This window comes from Rhincodon typus, chromosome 36 (genome assembly GCF_021869965.1).
Source record: "Rhincodon typus isolate 14 chromosome 36, sRhiTyp1.1, whole genome shotgun sequence".
Lineage (NCBI taxonomy): Eukaryota > Metazoa > Chordata > Chondrichthyes > Orectolobiformes > Rhincodontidae > Rhincodon > Rhincodon typus.
In genome coordinates this window covers 15966664-15985750 of record NC_063367.1, presented here as the reverse complement: position 1 = coordinate 15985750, position 19087 = coordinate 15966664, and the positions used below count along the sequence as shown (strand labels likewise).

General features: G+C 42.9%; 1 protein-coding gene across 1 annotated transcript in view; it reads left to right on the top strand.

Annotated features, from left to right (window-relative positions):
- LOC109935559 (collagen and calcium-binding EGF domain-containing protein 1-like) overlaps positions 1–19087 on the top strand; it is a 153327-nt gene that overhangs the window by 130393 nt on the left and 3847 nt on the right. The window contains exons 4-6 of the mRNA XM_048617045.1: positions 729–907; positions 3625–3660; positions 12020–12055. Coding sequence (XP_048473002.1) covers positions 729–907; positions 3625–3660; positions 12020–12055 — 251 coding nt within the window. The remainder of the gene's footprint in view (positions 1–728; positions 908–3624; positions 3661–12019; positions 12056–19087) is intronic.

The window sequence follows — 19087 nt, the reverse complement described above, 5'->3', positions numbered from 1 at the left end:
GGCCCGAAACGTCAGCTTTCCTGCTCCTCTGATGCTGCATGGCCTGCTGTGTTCATCCAGCTCTACACTGTGTTATCGGAGACTTCCTGGCCACTGGTTCCATTGCCCTTCCTAGCCACTGACTGAGACTGAACCAGTTCATCTACAACCTTGATCCGGAGTTAAACTTCCAACTCCAAATTCACTCTATTACCACAACCACCTGCTTCCATTTCTGTAACATTGTCATTTCTGCCCTTAGCTCAGCCCATCTGCTCCTGCAAACCCTTCCCCCATTTGTCTTTGTTATCTTCATTCTCTATACTATAATTATATCAATGCTGCTCTCATGGCCTCCCAAATTCCAATCTCAATAAACATGGACTCATCCAACTCACTGTGACATGGTTCTGAATTCACAGCAAGTCCTGTTCCTTCATTTCCCTGTATTCCCTGACCTCGAATTCATCATCGCACTGATTTAAAAAAAAACTCTTTCTTGTTTTCAAATATCTCCATGGTGTCATCTCATTCCCATCTCTGTAAATATCTCCAGCCGAACAACCCTCCAAGATCAATTCCAGCCTCTTGCGTATCCCTGATTTTAATCATTCCACGATTGGCCAATCAGGCCCTTAGCACAACTGAAACTGCAAAATGCCTTGGATGGTTTAGTGCATTCAAAGCTCTATCTGTAAACAAGTTGTTGTTGATAAAGTTAGATTAATAAACTTTTACCCTTTGTTCAGTAAGCATTGCACCATTTCATCTCATTCAAGGTCCACCAGGAAATCCAGGCCCAAAAGGCAGCATTGGACCTATGGGGCCTCCAGGAGCATCTGGTGCACATGGACCCAGAGGTGACATGGGCCCCATGGGTCCCATCCCTGATCTATCCCACTTTAAGAGGGGAAGGCGAGGTCCAGTGGTAAGTATTTGACTGTGCCTGTGAGCGTGTGTGTATTTCTTGGAGTGTGTGTCCATATGTGTCTCTGTGACTGATTGTAGGCATATCTGTCCATGCGTGTATCAGTCTGTGTGTGTCTCTGTGAGTGTGTGTTTGTGTGTGTGTTTCTGTGAGTGTGAGAGTTGTGTTTTTGTGTGTGTGTGTGTGTGTGTGTGTGTCTCTGGAGTGTGTGTGTCTTAAGTGTGTGTGTATGTATGTGTCTGAGTGTGTGTTTGTTGTGTGTTTCTGTAAGCATGTGTGTGTATCTCTGTGTGCATGTGTGTATCTGTTTGTGTGTGCGAGAGTGTGCGTGTGTTTGTGTCAGAGAGAGAGAGAGAGAGAGAGAGACAGACAGAGAAAAAAAAGACAGAAAGACAGTGGTAGTCCCTCAAAAATGAGGATGACACTTGATCATGGCAAGAGCCTGTGTATAGAGCCTTATAGCACAGAGAGGCTTTGTGCTGCAGGTTCCACATGGTTCTAGCTGACCAGAGATCCTCTCGTTCTTACAGCCTGTCTGAGGCATTTACCTCGATCACCATTCTCGCAGGATCTAAATCCTGGTACTCCCTTCCTAACCACGCTCTGGGTGTACCTACATTCTGTAACTACAATGATTAAAGATGGCAGCTCACCATCACCTTCTCAAGTGCAATTTGGGATACACCATAAATGCTGGGCCAACCAGCAATGCCCACATCCAGGGAATGGATTAAAAAAAGAGGAAAAAGCTAAAGGATGACCTAATAATGAAGGGGTTTGAGCCAGGTGAACAGTCTGAAAGTTTTTTCACCGTTGAAGAAACTAAAGCTAAGTCTCATAAACATAAAATAGCCAGAAATTTAATAGAGTTCAGGAGAGACCTCTTTACCCAGTAAGCTGTTTGAATATGCAAATCGTGAGAGTGGTTGAGGTGAATAGCAAAGATACATTTAGAGGAAACAAGATCAGTACATAACAGAGACTGGAATGTTTGATAGGGTTGGACAAAGTAGGACAGAAGGCAAGATCATGACATTGAGCATTTGGGTTGAATGACCTGTTTCTGTGCCAGAAGATTTGATACTATGTACTTCTATGCAAGTGTTCATGCATTAAATTATGCAATGTAATTGTTGGACTTATTTCTGCATCTCAGTTTATTAGTTTTCCACCAGACACTTCAAGTCATTTATAAGTCTTGCATGAAAGCTAACTTTTGTAACACTTCTTAAAGACACAATGCGATGAAATACCTTGGTAGTGCTGATGATCAGACAGGTGATGCACTCAAGTACAGAAGGACTTGCATTTTGTTAGGAGTTGACCCTAGGGGAGTTTCCCCAATTCATTATAGTTGCAGACTCTTTAATGTTTCTTTGCCACCTTTAAGTGTTACATCCCATGGGTCTCTCGCTCTCTCTCTCTCTCTCTCTATAGACACCCACTTGATTTACATCCACAGCCATTTTTGGCTGTAACAGTCCTCTTGTAAAAAACAGTTTGGGATTAGGAGTTAAAAATGTCAACAGTACTTTCGGGGTTGTGACTGTCATTGTAACAACTTACCTAGTGCCTTTTGTGACCTCTGGATATCCCAAAGCACTTTACATTGAGTTAAGTATTTTATATTTTGTAATCTAGCATTAGAGCCATTGATTTGTCCACAGCAGAATCTCAGCACCAACGTGAGGATGTTTTAAGGTGTAGCTTGCATGATAAATATTCGGGCAAAACTCTCCTGTTCTTCTTCGAAATATTTCTGGGGGATCTTTTGAAACCACAAAGGGCAAATTGGACTTCCATTTCTATCCCGTGAAACAAATCATACCATCCAACCAGGTAATGCTCGAACGGAGTCTACGTCGAGGGTATAAGGAGGGGGAAGCTACTCAAAGCCACAGGCTTCCAACAAGAGTCTAACACAGCTACAACCAAGTGAAAGATCACCTTATTAGAATGTCTTCGTGTTGTTCTGGTCTTGATGACCATTTGTTCTGATGTTGAGAGTGGGATGGGGATCAGAGTCAGTGGGGGAAATAGGGCAGTACGACTGAGAAAGAAAGACTGCTTATTGACCGTAAACTTTAAATGTTCTGGGAGCAACAGAGGAACAATGCAGGTTTCAGGCAAGGAAGCTACACTAATGTAGGTTTAAAAGGGTCTAGGCCTGAAACGTCAGCCTTCCTGCTCCTCTGATGCTGCTTGGCCTACTGTGTTCATCCAGCTCTACACCTTGTTATCTTTGGTTTAAAATGGACCTCTTTTCAGGGCCTGTTCCAAATGGACTCCCGCAGGGACTCTTGCACAACTTTACAGAAAGCACCCAATTGTTGATTTCATTGGACTTGTACGGGGCAGTTAAGTTGACAAAAAGCCGTAGGTCTCCATAACCAACAGATACCACTCTTCCATTATCGGCTCTCAGATGATAAAATATTTCCACTCATTCTCCTGACCTCTACAAACAAAAAGAATACGTATGAGCTCTCTTCAAATGAACCAAGACCTTGGGGCGAGTAGAAATCCCAATTGTTTTCTCCATGACAATCAAGAGTCAACTTGCCAAACTATTGGCACCCATTTCTCTTCCAGTGTTAATTGTGATAGTTTGAAATTTGGCATTCTTGCATTTGTCCTGATGAATACTTTGACAACATGACTCTCATTTCAGCAATATCGAATATTTTGCAGACTAAAACTGTCCATTATATTTCTAGGGTGCACCTGGAACACCAGGAAAGAATGGATTGAAGGTATGATTTTTGTCTGGACCGTATTTACAGAACAATGCATACTATTGTTTTGAAGTCAGTTTTCTCATTTGTGACATGCTTCAGTCCATATGCCAAATGTTGCATGGGTGGAACGTTCCTGAGAAAATGCGTGTGATCCTCATTGGTTTAAAAGTTGAATTACACAAAATTTCCATCACAGAAACAGGCCATTTGACCCAACCGTTCTATACTGGTGTTCATGTTCCACATGAGTTACTTACCTCTTCATTTCACCCTATCAGAATTATCTGGTATTTAAAAGCCTACTAGTGTAATATGAAATGTATGGAATGAGGAAGCCTCAAGGCCTACTGTTGATTTTTTATTGACTTCCACCGAGATGAAGTTGGTCTCAGTACCTGGATTCAGCTGGGGCTTTCCCTCCTAATCACTGAGGTCCTTAATGAATATTTTGCATTGGCATTCACAAAGGAGAAGGATGTGGTGGATGATGAGTCTGGAGAGGGTTATTTAGGTATTCGAGGCATGCCAGTATAAAAAAAGAATGAAATATTGGGTGTTTTGAAAAGTAGCAAGACATGTCCCCAGGACCTGATGTGATCTATCCCCAGAATGCTGAAGGAAGCAGGTGGGAAAATTATTGGGGCCTTGAATGAAATCTTTGTATCCTCTTTAGTCACAGGAGAGGTTACAGAGGACTGGAAAATAGCCAACGGTGTTCCTTTGTTTAAGATGGGCAACAGGGATAATCAGGAAATTACAGGCCAGTGAGCTTTACATCAGTGGTAGGGAAATTTTAGAGGTTCTTAGGGTTAGGATTTACTTACATTTAGAAAAATATGGACTTATTAGCGATAGGCAATATAGCTTTATGCAGGGGAGGTTGTGTCTCACAAACTTGATTGAGTTTTTTGAGGAAATAACGAAGATGGTTGCTGAGGGCAGGTCAGTAGATGCTGTTCACATGGTCTGTAGCAAGGTCCTTCATGTCAGGCTGATACAAAAGGTAAAGTCACAGGGGATTTTTGTTGAACTGGTAAGATGGATACAGAACTGGCTTAGTCATAGAAGACAGAGAGGAGCTGTGGAAGGACGCTTTTCCGACTGGAGATCTGTGCCGAGTTGTGTTCTGGAGGGATCAGTTTGGGGACGCCTGTTGTTTGGAATATATATAAATAATTTGGAGAAGAATGTAGGTGACCTGATTAGCAAGTTTGCGAATGACACAAAGAATGGGAGAGCTGTGGATAGTGAGGAGGATTGCCAGAAGATACAGCAGGATATAGACAGATTGGTGACTTGGGCAGAGAAATGGTAGATGAAGTTTAATCTGGACAAATGCAAGCTGATGCATTTTGGAAGATCTAATGCAGTAAGAAGCATTTGGTAAATGGCAGAACCCCTTAGTAGCATCAATATACAGAAGGAGCTAGGCATATAGGTCCATGTTTCCTGAAAGTGGCAATACAAGTGCATAAGGTGGTCAAGAAGGCATATAGTATGCTTGCCTTCATTGGTTGATCCATAGAGTATAAAAATTGGCTGTTATGTTGCCTCCGGGGAGGCAATGGCCGAGTGGTATTATTGCTGGACTGCCAAACCAGAGACCCAGATAATGTTCTGGGGACCTGGGTTCAAATCCTGCCACGGCAGGGGGTGGAATTTGAATTCAACAAAAAAGTCTGAAATTCAGAGTCTAATGATGACCATGAATCCATTGTCAGTTGTTGAAAAAAATCCATCTGATCCACTAATGTCCTTTAGGGAATGAAACTGTCATCCTTACCCCATCTGGCTTATATGTGACTTCAGACCCACAGCAATGTGGTTGACTGAGCTGCCCTCTGGGCAATTAGGGATGGGAAATAAATGCTGCCTGGTCAACAACACCCTCATCCCATGAATGAATAAAGGAAAAAAAAAAGGCTGTATAGAACTTTAGTTAAACATCATTTAGAATATTGTAAAAACCAAAAGAACTGTGGATGTTGTAAATCAGGAACAAAAACAGAAGTTGCTGGAAAAGCTCAGCAGGTCTGGCAGCTTCTGTGAAGGTAAAAACAGAGTTAACGTTTTGGGTCTGGAGACCCTTCCTCAGAACTCCAGCAACTTCTGTTTTTGTTCCTCTATTTAGAATATTGTGTACAGTTCTGGTCAGCACACTACCAGAAGGATGTGGAGGCTTTGGAAAGAGTACAGGAATGGTTACCAGGATGTTGTCTGGTTTGGAAGGTATTAGCTATGAGGAGGGATTGGACAAACTTGGTCCATTTACACTTGAGCATCGAAGGATATGGGGGCAACCTGGTAGGAGTTTACAAAATTATGACAGACATGGATAGAATGGATAGTTGGAGTCTTTTTCCCAGGGTACAAATGTCAATTTTTAGGGGACATAGCTTTAAGTAAAAGAGGGTAAGTTTAAAGGAGATGCAAGGTTTTTTGTTTTACAGAGAGAGTGCAAAATGCTTGGAATATGCTGCCACTGGAGGTGGTGGAAGCAGCTACAATAGCAACATTTAAGAGGTATCTTGACAGTTATATGAATAGGCAGGGATTAGAGGAATATGGACCAAATAGAAGCCAAAGTTTTTTAATTTAGAAAGGCATTATGTGTTGGTGCAGTCTTAGTGGGCTGAAGGGCCGGTTCGTGTGTTGTACTGTTCTTTCTATCATTGAAAGATGCATGTTTGTGGATGAAATTGAGCCTACTGTGACATTTCTCAGTTCAATAGCCATCTAGCAGTCCCATTTTAGCTCACACGTTGATGAGTTACTGAGGAATGGCGGGGGAGTAATGAGAACACTGCGAGTCATCACAAACACTGGAGCTGCAGGCTAGCAAGACAAAACGATGAGGAAAGTAGGTAAAGCCAAAATAATAATGTTGGCAGTAAGGAACAGTTTAAGTTGGGCATACACCAGTGAAAGCAGAAAGACAACTGGCTGTCGATATTATTAACCAACACATTCAATTAGTACACAGCAAAATCCAACAGCTCCCAAATGAGGTCAAGGGCATTCTTGACCGAGGAAGAAATAGTGGCCACCAAACCAGGATAAACTCCTTGCTCTGTCTCAGGGAGTGCCTGTTATATTTGCCTGTGAGGAACAAAGTTTGACTCGAAAAAGGGCAGCGTCACACCTTCTGAGGGGTCAGCCTTCAAATTCAGGAGTGGACTTCAAACTCATTGACTTCTGCCTCAGTATGCAATCAAGGCTAGCATTTGCTCACTTAGACAGTTTGTGCGTGGCCTTTTCTGATTTCTGTTTTGGTGATGTAATTCAGCTTCACATCATCTTGATTGTTTGCGGCTTGGTATTACTTAACCTCACAATCAACTTCCTTCCTAAAATTTATACCATTCCCCAACTGCATGCATGTCTTACTTTCTATTATGTAGTAATCTGCACTTAGACGTAAATTCCATCTGTCACTGTGCTGCCCAATCCCAAAGGATGGCCAGAATTACGTGCTCCAAGGCTGGGAGTAGGGATTGAATCCACTGAATCAGAAGCCAGGGTGCTACCGTGTGAAATAGGTTGGCACGTAAATTGGTGTTCTTGTGTCCTGGTGATTCTGGAGATGTCCCCTGCAAAATATTAAACTGTACTGTTTAGCAACTAACCATTGCAATTGTGCCCAGACTATTTCTGCTGCTGGGTCAAAGATGTGATGGTTAACCTTTCAAAACATCTTTTCAGTTTATTTTTAATAGACAAAAACAGACAGCAGTCAACAATGACTTAAACAACACAAGGCTGTAAAATACAACTTGTCCATTATAAAGATAACCATCCAAATGAATGGTTCATTTTTATATTGGCTTGATTTTGGTTGTCAAGTGGACTTATCAATATCTAATTAAGATGTTTACTGAACATCACCAGCACATTCTAATGGAAATTCATTCCTTTATTTTCTAAATAAATTCACAACATGGAACACAACTATAACTGCATGGCATCAACCATAGAGGCACAGAGATGTACAGCACAGAAACAGACCCTTCAGTCCAACTTGTCCATGCTGACCAGATATCCTAAATTAATCTAGTCTCATTCGCCAGTATTTGGCCCATATCACTGTAAACCCTTCCTATTCATGTACCCATCTAGATACCTTTTAAATGTTGTAATTGTACCAGTCTCCACCACTTCCTCTGGCAGCTTATTCCATACACACACCACCCTCTGTGAAAACGTTGCCTCTTGGGTCCCTTTTAAATCTTTTTTCTCTCACCTTAAACCTATGCACTCTAGTTTTGGACTCCCCCCAGTCCCAGGGAAAAGACCTTGTCTATTTACCCTATCCATGCCCCTCATGATTTTATACACCTCTATATGATCACTCCTCAGCCTCCGATGCTCCAGAGAAAATAGCCCCAGCCTATTCAGCCTCTCCCTATAGCTCAAACCCTCCTACCCTGGCAACATCCTTGTAAATCCTTTTCTGAACCCTTTCAAGTTTTACAACATTCTTCCTAAAGCAGGGAGACCAGAATTGCACGCAGTATTCCAAAAGTAGCGTCACCAGTGTTCTGTACAGTCGCAACATGACCTCCCAACTCCTATACTCAATGCACTGACCAATAAAAGCAAGCGTACCAAGCGCGTTCTTCACTATCCTATCTACCTGTTACTCTACTTTCAAGGAAATATGAACCTGCACTCCAAGGTCTCTTTTGTTCAGCAATACTCCCCAGGATCTTACTATTAAGTGTATAAGTCTTGCCCTGATTTGCCTTTCCAAAATGCAGCAACTCACATTTATCTAAATTAAACTCCATCTGCCACATCTCCGCCTGTTGGCCCATCTGATCAAGATTCCATTGTACTCTGAGGTAACCTTCTTCGTTGTCCACTACACCTCCAATTTTAGTGTCATTTGCAAACTTACTAACCATAACTTCTATATTCACATGCAAATCATTTGTATAAATGGCGAAAAGCAGTGGACCCAGCACCGATCCTTGTGGCATACTGCTGGTCACAGGCCTCCAGTCTGAAAAGCAACCCTCCACCACCACCCTCTGTCTTCTACCTTTGAGGCAGTTCTGTATCCAAATGGCTAGTTCTCCCTGTATTCCAGGTGATCTAACCTTGCTAACCAGTCTACCATGAGGAACCTTGTTGAACACCTTACTGAAGTCCATACAGATCACGTCCACCACTTTGCCCTCATCAATCCTCTTCGTTACTTCTTCAAAGAACTCAATTAAGTTAGTGAGACATGATTTCCCGCACCCAATGCCATGTTGACTATCCCTAATCAGCCCTTGCCTTTCCAAATGCATGTAAATCCTGTCCCTCAGGATTCCCTCCACCAATGTCAGGCTCACCGGTCTATAGTTCCCTGGCTTTTCTTTACCACCTTTCTGAAATAGTGGCACCGCATTAGCCAGCCTCCAGTCTTCTGGCATCTCACCTGTGGCTATCGATGATATAAATATCTCAGCAAAGGGCCCAGCAATCACTTCCCTAGCTTCCCAGAGTTCCAAGGTACTACTGATCAGGTCTCAGATTTATCCTCCTCCTCTGTAATATGGACATTTTTCAAGATGTTGCTATTTATTTCCCCATGTTCTCTATCTTCCAAATCCTTCTCCACAGTAAACACTGATGCAAAATACTGTCTGCATCTCCTGCATTTCCACACATAGGCAGCCTTGCTGATCTTTAACGGGCCTATTCTCTCCCTCGTTATCCTTTTGTATTTAATGTATTTGTAGAATTCCTTTGGATTCTCCTTAACCCTATTTGCCAAAGCTATCTCATGTCCCCTTTTTTGCCCTCCAGATTTCCATCTTAATTATACTCATACTGCCTTTATACTCTTCTAGGGATTCACTCGATCTCTGCTGTCTATACCTGACATATGCTTCTTTCTTATTCTTGACAAAAACCTCGATTTCTCTAGTCATTCAGCATTCCCTACACCTACCAGCCTTGCCCTTCACCCTAATAGGAACACACTGTCTCTGGACTCTCTCTCATTCTTGAAGGCTTCCCATTTTCCAGCCGTCCTTTACCTGCAAATATCCGCCCCCAATCAACTTTTGAAAGTTCTTGCCTAATACCAGGAAAATTGGCCTTCCTCCAATTTAGAACTTTAACTTTTAGATCCAGTTTATCCTTTTCCATTACTATTTTAAAACGAATATAATTATGATCACTTGCCCCAAAGTGCTCCCCCACTGACACCCCAGTCACTTGCCCTGCCTTATTTCCCAAAAATAGGTCAAGTTTTGCACCAACAGGTATATCCACATACTGTTCAGGGATGTGTAGATTAGGTGGGTTATAGGGGGATAGGTCTGGGTGAGATGACTGAGGGTCAGTGTGGACTTGTTGGGCCGAAGAGCCTGTTTCCACACTGTAGAAATTCTATGATCTATCCCAATCCCATTTTCCCAACCATGCCCGGAGTCCATCTGCCTTACCCGTTCGGCCTGTTGCATTAAAATAAATGCAGTTTAATTGATCAGTCCTGCCTCATTCTTTACTGTGTTCCTGCCTGCCCTGACTGTTTGACTTGCTCCTTTTCTCAACTGTACTAGCCTTTCAGACTGATCCCTTTCCTCACTACCTCTGAGTCCTGCCATATCCCCTCTCCAATACACCCCCTCCCCCACCCCAACCAAACACTAACCCCCCCACCCCACCCAGTTTAAATCCTCCTGAGCAGCTCTAGCATATCTCCCCGCCTGCGTATTAGTCTCCTTCCAACTTAGGTGCAATCCGTCCTTCATATACAGGTCACTTCTACCCCAGAAGAGATTCCAATGATCCAAAAATGTGAATCCTTCTCCTGCACCAGCTCCTGAGCCAGGCATTCATCTGCCCTATCCTCCTACTCCTACCCTCACTAGCGCGTGGCACCGGGAGTAATCCAGAAATTACTACCCTTGAGGACCTTCTTTTTAAATTCCTGCCTAAATTCCTATATTCTCTCATCAGAATCTCATCCTTTTCTCTTCCTATGTGGTTAGTTCCACTGTATAAAACTAGGGCCTTGAGCCCTTTCAGATCATTCTGCACCCTCTCAGAAATATCCTTGATCCTAGCATCAAGGAGGCAACACACCATTCTGATTTCTCACTGGCAGCCGGTGAAACGTCTGTCTAGACAGTCCCGTCACAATCAATTGCTTAGAACCTGACATACCCTCGTTACATTAGAGCTAATCTCAGTACCAGAACCCTGGCTGTCAGTGCTACATTCCCTTGAGAGTCCATCACTGCCTATATTTTCCAAAAGAGCATACCGGTTTGAGATGCAAGAGACTCCTGCACAAGCTGCCTCCCTCTCCTACCTTTCCCGATGGTAACCCATCTACCTGACTGTATCTTAGGTTCATCTCCCTTCCTGCAACTCCTGTCCATCACACCCCCTCGCTCCTGTAAATTTCTCATTGCCTCTAACTGCAGCTCCGGCTGATCCATGCAATCCGATAGGATTCGCAACTGAACACACTTCCTGCAGACATAATCCATCAGGAACATGGAAACTCTCCCTAATCTCCCACATCCGACAGGAAGAGCATATTACTCTACTAAAGGTCATCTTTGCACCTTAACAATCTACAGACCCAGCCTTCCTGCTCTAAAAAACACTTCTCTGGGCTAACTTAGTGCCTATGTTTTATATTTTCCAAGTTTAATCAAGAGACAGATCTCAATAAAACATAATCAAAAAGGAACCCACTTTACTCACTATTGAAGATGTTCAACAAAAAAAACAGTAAGGTTTCACTTTAAAAAGCCACTTAGCTGCTTCCCTGCTGTGAGCTCTCCCACACGTTTCCCCAAGGTCAGCTGTGAATTTTGCTGTTTATTAATTTTTCTTAGACAACACCAATGTCCAGAGATACTTGAAATCAAACAACAGGATAATCAACTGTGCAGATCCACTGCTGGGTCAAACAGCACTGTGGGTTTCTTTCTGTTTGAATCACTCCCCATAATGGTCACTGCCTTAGTCAGTCTTCCTCCTTTGTAAAGTGCCATTGTTTTGATCATATTTTCCTGAAGTTCCAAAACAATTGAACACCTTATAAAACAGTAATTACTGCTCCCAGAATTCAAGAAAAATCAGCTCTAACACTGAAAATACCTCAAAATAAAGGAGCAGTTCTTATAGCCACAACTTTTTCCCATCCTCCATCATGACTCATTTACATAAAGCTTATTTTCCACTCCCTACAAATGTTTCAACTTTGATATATGAACATGAGCCCTGTTGTCAAAGGAATGTTCATCCATACAGGATCAATCCTGACATTGGACAGCGGGATATATTTCCACCTTGGTGACCGGAAGAGAGGCAAGTCCAAAAGCCAACCACTAATTTGTGAATCTTCATTGATCTTTTTCAGGGCGAAAGAGGTCACCCAGGACCACGTGGACAACCAGTAAGAAAAATAGCTTGAGTGCGCGGGGAAATATTAGAAATTGAACTTTTTATAGACCTCTAGAATGCGAGTTCATTGCTTTAGGTTAAAGGGCGGCAGATTTAAAACAGAGCCAAGGAGGAATTACTTTTCTGTGGAATTCACCATCCTAGATTGCTTTGGATGCTCGGACATTGAGTAAGGAGGAGATATACAGATTTTTAATTAGCAACAGCTTAAAGAGTTATGGGGAGCAGACAGGAAAGTGGAGCTGAGGCAGAGATGAGATCAGCCATAATCATACTGAATGGCAGAGCAGGCTCGAGGGGCTGAATGGCCTACTCCTGCTCTTAGTTCTGATGTTATGTTCTTATATCTATCTACATGGAAGATCAGAAAGCATATTCTGTAGAATGTCTACATGTCTAAAGTGAAAAGAAAAGGTGGCGTTCAATTCATGTGGAGGTCAATCACAGGTTAATTGCTACAGGAGAAGGAAACTGCAGATTAACCTAGAGCCAGAAAGTTACACGGATTTGACAATCTGATAACTTCTCTAACTAACAGCGAGCAAATTGTACCTGATTGTTAGGATCGATTTTGACAATTTCAGCATGGTGTGCCCTTCAAGAAACAGACCAGGTTATGACCGAAACATCGCCATTATTCTGGACACTAGGTTACCAATGAGCAGTGCATTGAGAAATTAACTAACACACAGACATTTAAACAAAATCTTTTGGGAACCTGTTCAAAAACTGAACTGAACTAGTCCCAGACTTCAGTTTAAGTCCATTTTCGTTGGATAATTGCTGCTGTATTATTAACATTGACGCCATTGACAGGAAGGAAAAATGCAATACCCCTCTGTTTTTCTGTCCAGCTTCAACTGTACACAGCATAATTATCAGAATGACTCAGGTTTTACTTAGGTTCAGGGTTGTGAGCAACATTCTCATTTTGCAATGAGAGAGAGAAGGTGGGGTCACAAGATTAAAGATAGAACAGAGTAACAGGATTATTCAATCCTTCAATTGAGCTGTATGGAAACATACAGAACACACCATGTCAAGAGTACTGGAAGCAAAAATGAGACTTAAAACTTGATTCATCCTAACTGCGTACAAGCACGTTTGACTAGACGTTCAATACTGGAGAATGTTAATTTTAACGACTCAACTAACGCTTGCACTTTCAGTATCTTCATCTATTCTTTTTTATTTGTTGTAATTTATAGGCTAAGAAAAAACTATAAACACGGTAAATATGAAATAAGGACCAAACAGTGCAGAAAAGGCACAACAGAGAACAGACACAATTACTACAATGTAGTGAAAACTGGACAGACTTAAATAAAGAATGAGCAGGTTTTAAAAAAGAAAAAGAATGCAAAAAGTTGTTTCAAACTTTTTTTTGGGGGGGGGGGGGATGGGAAGGTGGGCAGAAGGGAAAGGACATTTACGGAAGATGCCAAAGGCGTGAAACAGCAGATGCACTAGAGGAGAATTAATGTCCACTTGGAGAGGCAAGGATCAATCAAGAGTAGTTAGCAAGGCTTTGTAAGAAATTGATTAAATTTTTCAAGGAGATAACTAGGTCTGTAGGTGAGAGTAGTGCACTTGATGGGAGTATATATGGACTGCAATAAAGGCTTTTATCTCATATTGCAGACTGGTTAAGAAGCAAATTGGATAAAATTGGACGAGCAGCAAGAAGAGGAGGGTGCTGGTTAAACTGTGCTTTTGCAACTGGAAGCCTGTATCCAGTGGCATATCACATGGTTTGCTGCTGGCTCCCTTCCTGTTTATTAATGATCAAGACATGAATGTGGGAGCTATAATTAGTTAATTCACAGATGACATAAAATGGTTGATGTGGTAAATAGTGAGGAGGAAAGCTCTAGGATGATATAAATGGGCTGGTCACATGGTTGAATAATGACAAATGAAATTTAATCCTGAAGAGTGTAAGGTGACACATTTTGGGAGGAATAACAGAATAAGGGAGTATATGCTGAATGGTAGGACCCTAGGAAGAGCAGAAGATGAGAGGGGCCAAAGTTTTTATGTTCATAGATCCTTGAAGTCAGCAGGACAGATAGATAAGATGGCGAAGAAGGCAGATGGCATATTTGCCTTCATGATTCAAGGCACTGAATACAGAACCAGGAGGCTATGATGGAGGTGTATTTTTTTTTTTATACATAACGTTAGTTAGGGCACAACTAGAGTACTGTGTGCAGCTCCAGTCACCACACACTCAAAAAGATGTGACTGCACTAGAGAGGGTGCAGAAGATTCACCAGGATGTTGCCTGGGGTGGAGCAACACAGCTATGAAGCGAGACTGGATAGGTTGGGGTAGTTTTCCTCAGAGTGGAAAAGCTGATTGAGGTGTACAAAATTCTGAGGAGTATAGCAAGAAAAGTTTCCCCTTTTGAGAAGATCAGTTACGGGATACTGTCTGTGTGGAGTTTGCACATTCTCCGTGTCTGCGTGGGTTTCCTCCGGGTGCTCCAGTTTCCTCCCACAGTCCAAAGATGTGCAAGCTAGGTGGATTGGCCATGCTAAGTTTCCCAGAGTGTTCAGGGATGTGAAGATTAGGAGGGTTTGGGGAATGGGTATGGGTGGGAGTCTCCGAGGGTAGGTGTGGACTTGTTGGGCAGAAGGGCCTGTTTCCACACTGTAGGGATTCTATGAAAGGATTCTACCAGGGGAGACAGTTCAAAATAAGGAGCGGGAGGCTTCAGAGCAGATTTGAAGAAAAAGTTGTTCACCCAGAGGATTGTGAATATCTGGAACTCACTGCCTATGAGGGTGGTAGAAGTGGGAACCCTCAAGGTGTTTAAGAACTATTTTGATGAACACTTGAAACACCATAGCAAACAAGGGCCACGTGCTAAAAATGGGATTCGGATAGATGCTCAATGACTGGTACAGATACAACGGGTTAAAAGGTCTCCTGCCATGCTGTAAAAACCCTATGACTCTATATGAGATACATCAACATGGTCAAACTGATAGGGCAGTCTGTCAGCCCCTCACCCACTGCCTCAGTTGTTCTAACCATTCCATGTACTTAAAAATGAACCATTTGAATTTATTTCCTAATACTTCTCGGTACTGTCTCATGTTATTACTTCTGGCTTGTAACAATCTCCCTCTCTTCATTTAAATACTGGACAGTTCATTCTGCTATCTGTGTTGTGTATGCAGAGTTTACTGGATACATTGTAGATGTTTGTTGCCTGTATTGGATACATGTGGGTATTTCTGTTCTCTCAGAGTGTCTACACCAGGGATTCCCAAAGTGGGGTTTCAGCTGATAAGTAGCAAGCAACATTTTCAACAAGTGCCAGGAAATAACAATATCCAATGAGACAGAATCTAACCATCTCCCCTTGACATTCAATGGTATTACCACTTAATTCCCCATCATCAGTACCCTGGGGGGGGGTTACCATTGAGGAAAAACTGAGCTGGATGAGTCATATAAATACAATGGCCAGGAGAGGAGGTCAGATACTGGGAATTCTGTGGTGAGTAACTCACTCCCTGACTCCCCAAAGCCTGTCCAACATCCACCAGGCAGAAATCAGGAATGTGATGGAATAGTCTCCACTTTCGTGGATGGAGGCAGGTCCAGCAACACTCAAAAATCTTGATATCTTCCAGGACAAGCTCACTTGATGGACACCCCAGCCAACACATTTGACTGACTCCCTTCAACACCAACGCACAGTGTCAGCAATGTGTATGATCACCGAGATGCTTTTCAACAATTCACCTTTGATAGCACCTTTCAAATATGCGTACACCACCGTCTAGAAGGTGGAGGGCAGCAGATACACAGGAGTATCACCGCCTGCAAGTTCCCCTCGGAGTGACTCACCATCCTGACTTGATTTGTGTTCCTTCAAAGTCGCTGGGTCAAAATCCTGGAATTCCGTTCCAAACTGCGCTATGGGTGGACCTACACCACATGGAATGCAGCAGTCCAATGAGGCAGATCGCCACCACCTTTTCAAGGGGTAGCTGGGCAATAAATACTGACCCAGTGATGAACTAATCACTTGCTTTTGAAAAGGTGCTGTGACAGTTAAACGAAGAAGGTAAAGCCCCGAAATGGGGCTTCTCTCCAACTTTCTCAAAATTTGAAGTTATGAAAGGTCAGGTCACCATTAAGCAGGCAACAAGGGGGACGGAGCAAGTTAGAAGGACTCCCTTGACAAAGAGCCCAGAGCTGCTTTGAACCCGAGTCAGTAAGGAGGGCCAGAAAGCCTACCTGGAGCACTGATACCCCTGAAACCAACAAGCCACCTCCAGATGACTGCGTTGACCCAGTCAACCTCTGACAATTGGATTTAAGTGGCCACATCGAAAAGCTCATTTGGCTTCATCAGTGGTCGTCCTTTCCCCAGTTGGCTTTGGGAAAACAATCTGGGAGATGGGAGCAAGGAATCTGCAAAACTCCCCGTCCAGCCACTAGTCTTTGTGCTTCCCCTACGCCACTGGTTAGTGGTTCCTCTAAAAAGCCAGACCCCAGTCCCCGTTCGACAAGGTGCCAAATGGACTCCTGTGCCCTGTTCTGCATAATTCTGAAGGCTGGTGATCGTCCTGCTTTCTCAACAACATCTGCACAGAAGCAGCAGCTGCTGCACCTGGAGATATTTTGTTTTCTCTACAGTTTAATGCAACTTTGATGTTACACTTCAGAGATTACTGACATGCACAAGTGCTTTTATGTTCAACACAGGAAATCTGCAAAACTGGCAAGATAACTGATAACAAGAATGGAATTTGGAACAAGTAGGGGGAAGCAAGGGATTTTGAATCTGACTGATGCAGAAAAGTAACTATTGCATACTTACAGAATACAACAGTGAATTTAAATTTCACACCTTGTCTGTGCCTTCACCTGAAGCAACAGTTGTGTTACACAACTAATGCTGGTGGTGTGCTGTCACATTGTGCAGGGATACTGATGCAAGGAGAAAGAGAGAAAATTGGAATTTCAGTAAGGCATCTAGAAATGCCAATTTATTGATGCTGAATCCCTTCAAAAGAAAAAAGATTTGCATTGATATCGTGTTCTTCAAGGCCAACAAATGTCCCACGTGGGTCACAGCAATTTAACCAACATTTAAAAGGAATCTTGACATGTACATGATTAGGAAGGGTTTAGAAGGATATATGCTGGCAATGGGACGAGATTAACTTGGGATGTCTGGTTGCCATGGACGAGTTGGACCCAAGGGTCTATTTCTGTGCTGTACATCTCTATGACTATGACTGTAAGTGCTTTTGAATATTGTTGTATTGTAGGAAATGCAACAGCCAATTTGCACAAGCCTGTTCCCTTTTTTTTGGTGATTTCGATCAAGAAGTACATTTTGGTCAGACCAACTGCTCTTTTTCAAAAATTGTTTTACACCTGTACAAATGGACAGACAAGGCCTCAGTTTAACACCTTGTCTGAAAGGCAGCACGTCTGCCAATGCAGTGCTCTCTCAGGCTGCACTGAAAGGTCAGCCTTGTTTTTTTTAAGCAGGGCTTGAACATACGAATTGTGTAACTCCAAGGTAAGACAGCTCCCAACTCCAGCCGACATTCATTAGCTCAGTGTTCTTCAGTCCCTTAAACAGTGATGACAAGCGCTTCATGTGGAACTCAGATGATTAGTAAGTAAAAGTCTTACTTCAGTGGTGGGCAAATTATTGGAAAGGGCTCAGAGATAGGATTTATGATCACTTGGATAGGCACAGTTTGATTTGTGATAGTCAGCATGGATTTGTGAGGGGTAGATCATGCCTCACAAACCTTATTGAATTCATGTGGATGAAGGCAGAGCAGTGGATGTGGTATACATTGATTTAAGTAAGGCGTCTAATAAGGTTCCCCATGGTAGGCTCATGCAAAAAGGAAGGAGGCATGGGATAGGGGGAAATGTGGCAGATTGGATTCAGAATTGGCTAACCCTTAGAAGACAAAGGGTGGTAGTGGACGGAAAATATTCAACATGGTGCTCAGTTACGAGTGGTGTACCACAAGGATCTGTTCTGGGTCCTCTTCTATTTGTGATTTTTGTAAATGATTTGGAAGTAGGAGTGTAAGGGTGGATTAGTAAGTTCGCAGATGATACAAAGGTGGGGCGAGTTGTGGATCGTGCAGAGGGCTGTTCTAGGTTACAAAAGGACATTGATAGGATGCAGAGCTGGGCTGAGAAGTGGCAGATGGAGTTTTAACCCTGAAAAGTGTGAGGTGATTCATTTTGGAAGGACAAACTTGAAAGCAGAATACAGGGTTAATGGAAAGATTCCTGGCAGTGTGGAGGAGCAGAGGGATCTTGGGGTTCAAGTCCACAGTTCCCTGAAAGCTGCCACCCAGGTGGATAGAGTTGTTAAGAAGGCATATGGCGTGTTAGCTTTCATTAATAGAGGGATTGAGTTCAAGAGCCGTGAAGTTATGCTCCAGCTATACAAAAGCCTGGATCGGCCACATCTGGAGTATTGTGTCCAGTTCTGGTAGCCTCATTACAGGAAAGATGTGGATTCATTGGAAAAGGTGCAGAGGAGATTTACCAGGATGTTGCCTGGAACGAAGGGAAGGTCTTACGAGGAAAGGTTGAGAGAGCTAGGGCTTTTCTCTTTAGAACGACGAAGAATGAGAGGTGACTTGATAGAGGTGTATAAAATGATCAGAGGTATAGAGTGGACAGCCAGAGACTTTTTCCTTGGGTGGAGGTAGCTATTACGAGGGGGCAGAGTTTTAAAGCGAGTGGAGGTAGATATTGGGGAGATGTCAGAGGTAGGTTCTTTACTCAGAGTGGTAGGGGCATGGAATGCATTGCCGGAGCGGGTATTGGAGTTGGCCTCATTAGGGGCATTTAAGTGGCTATTAGATAGGCATATGGATGATAGTATAAAGGTAGGGGTGGAGGTTAGATAGACCTTAGGTTTAGGGTAAAAGTTCGGCACAACATCGTGGGCCGAAGGGTCTGTGCTGTACTGTTCTATGTTCTATGTTCTATGTTCTATGTTCTATGTTCTATGTTC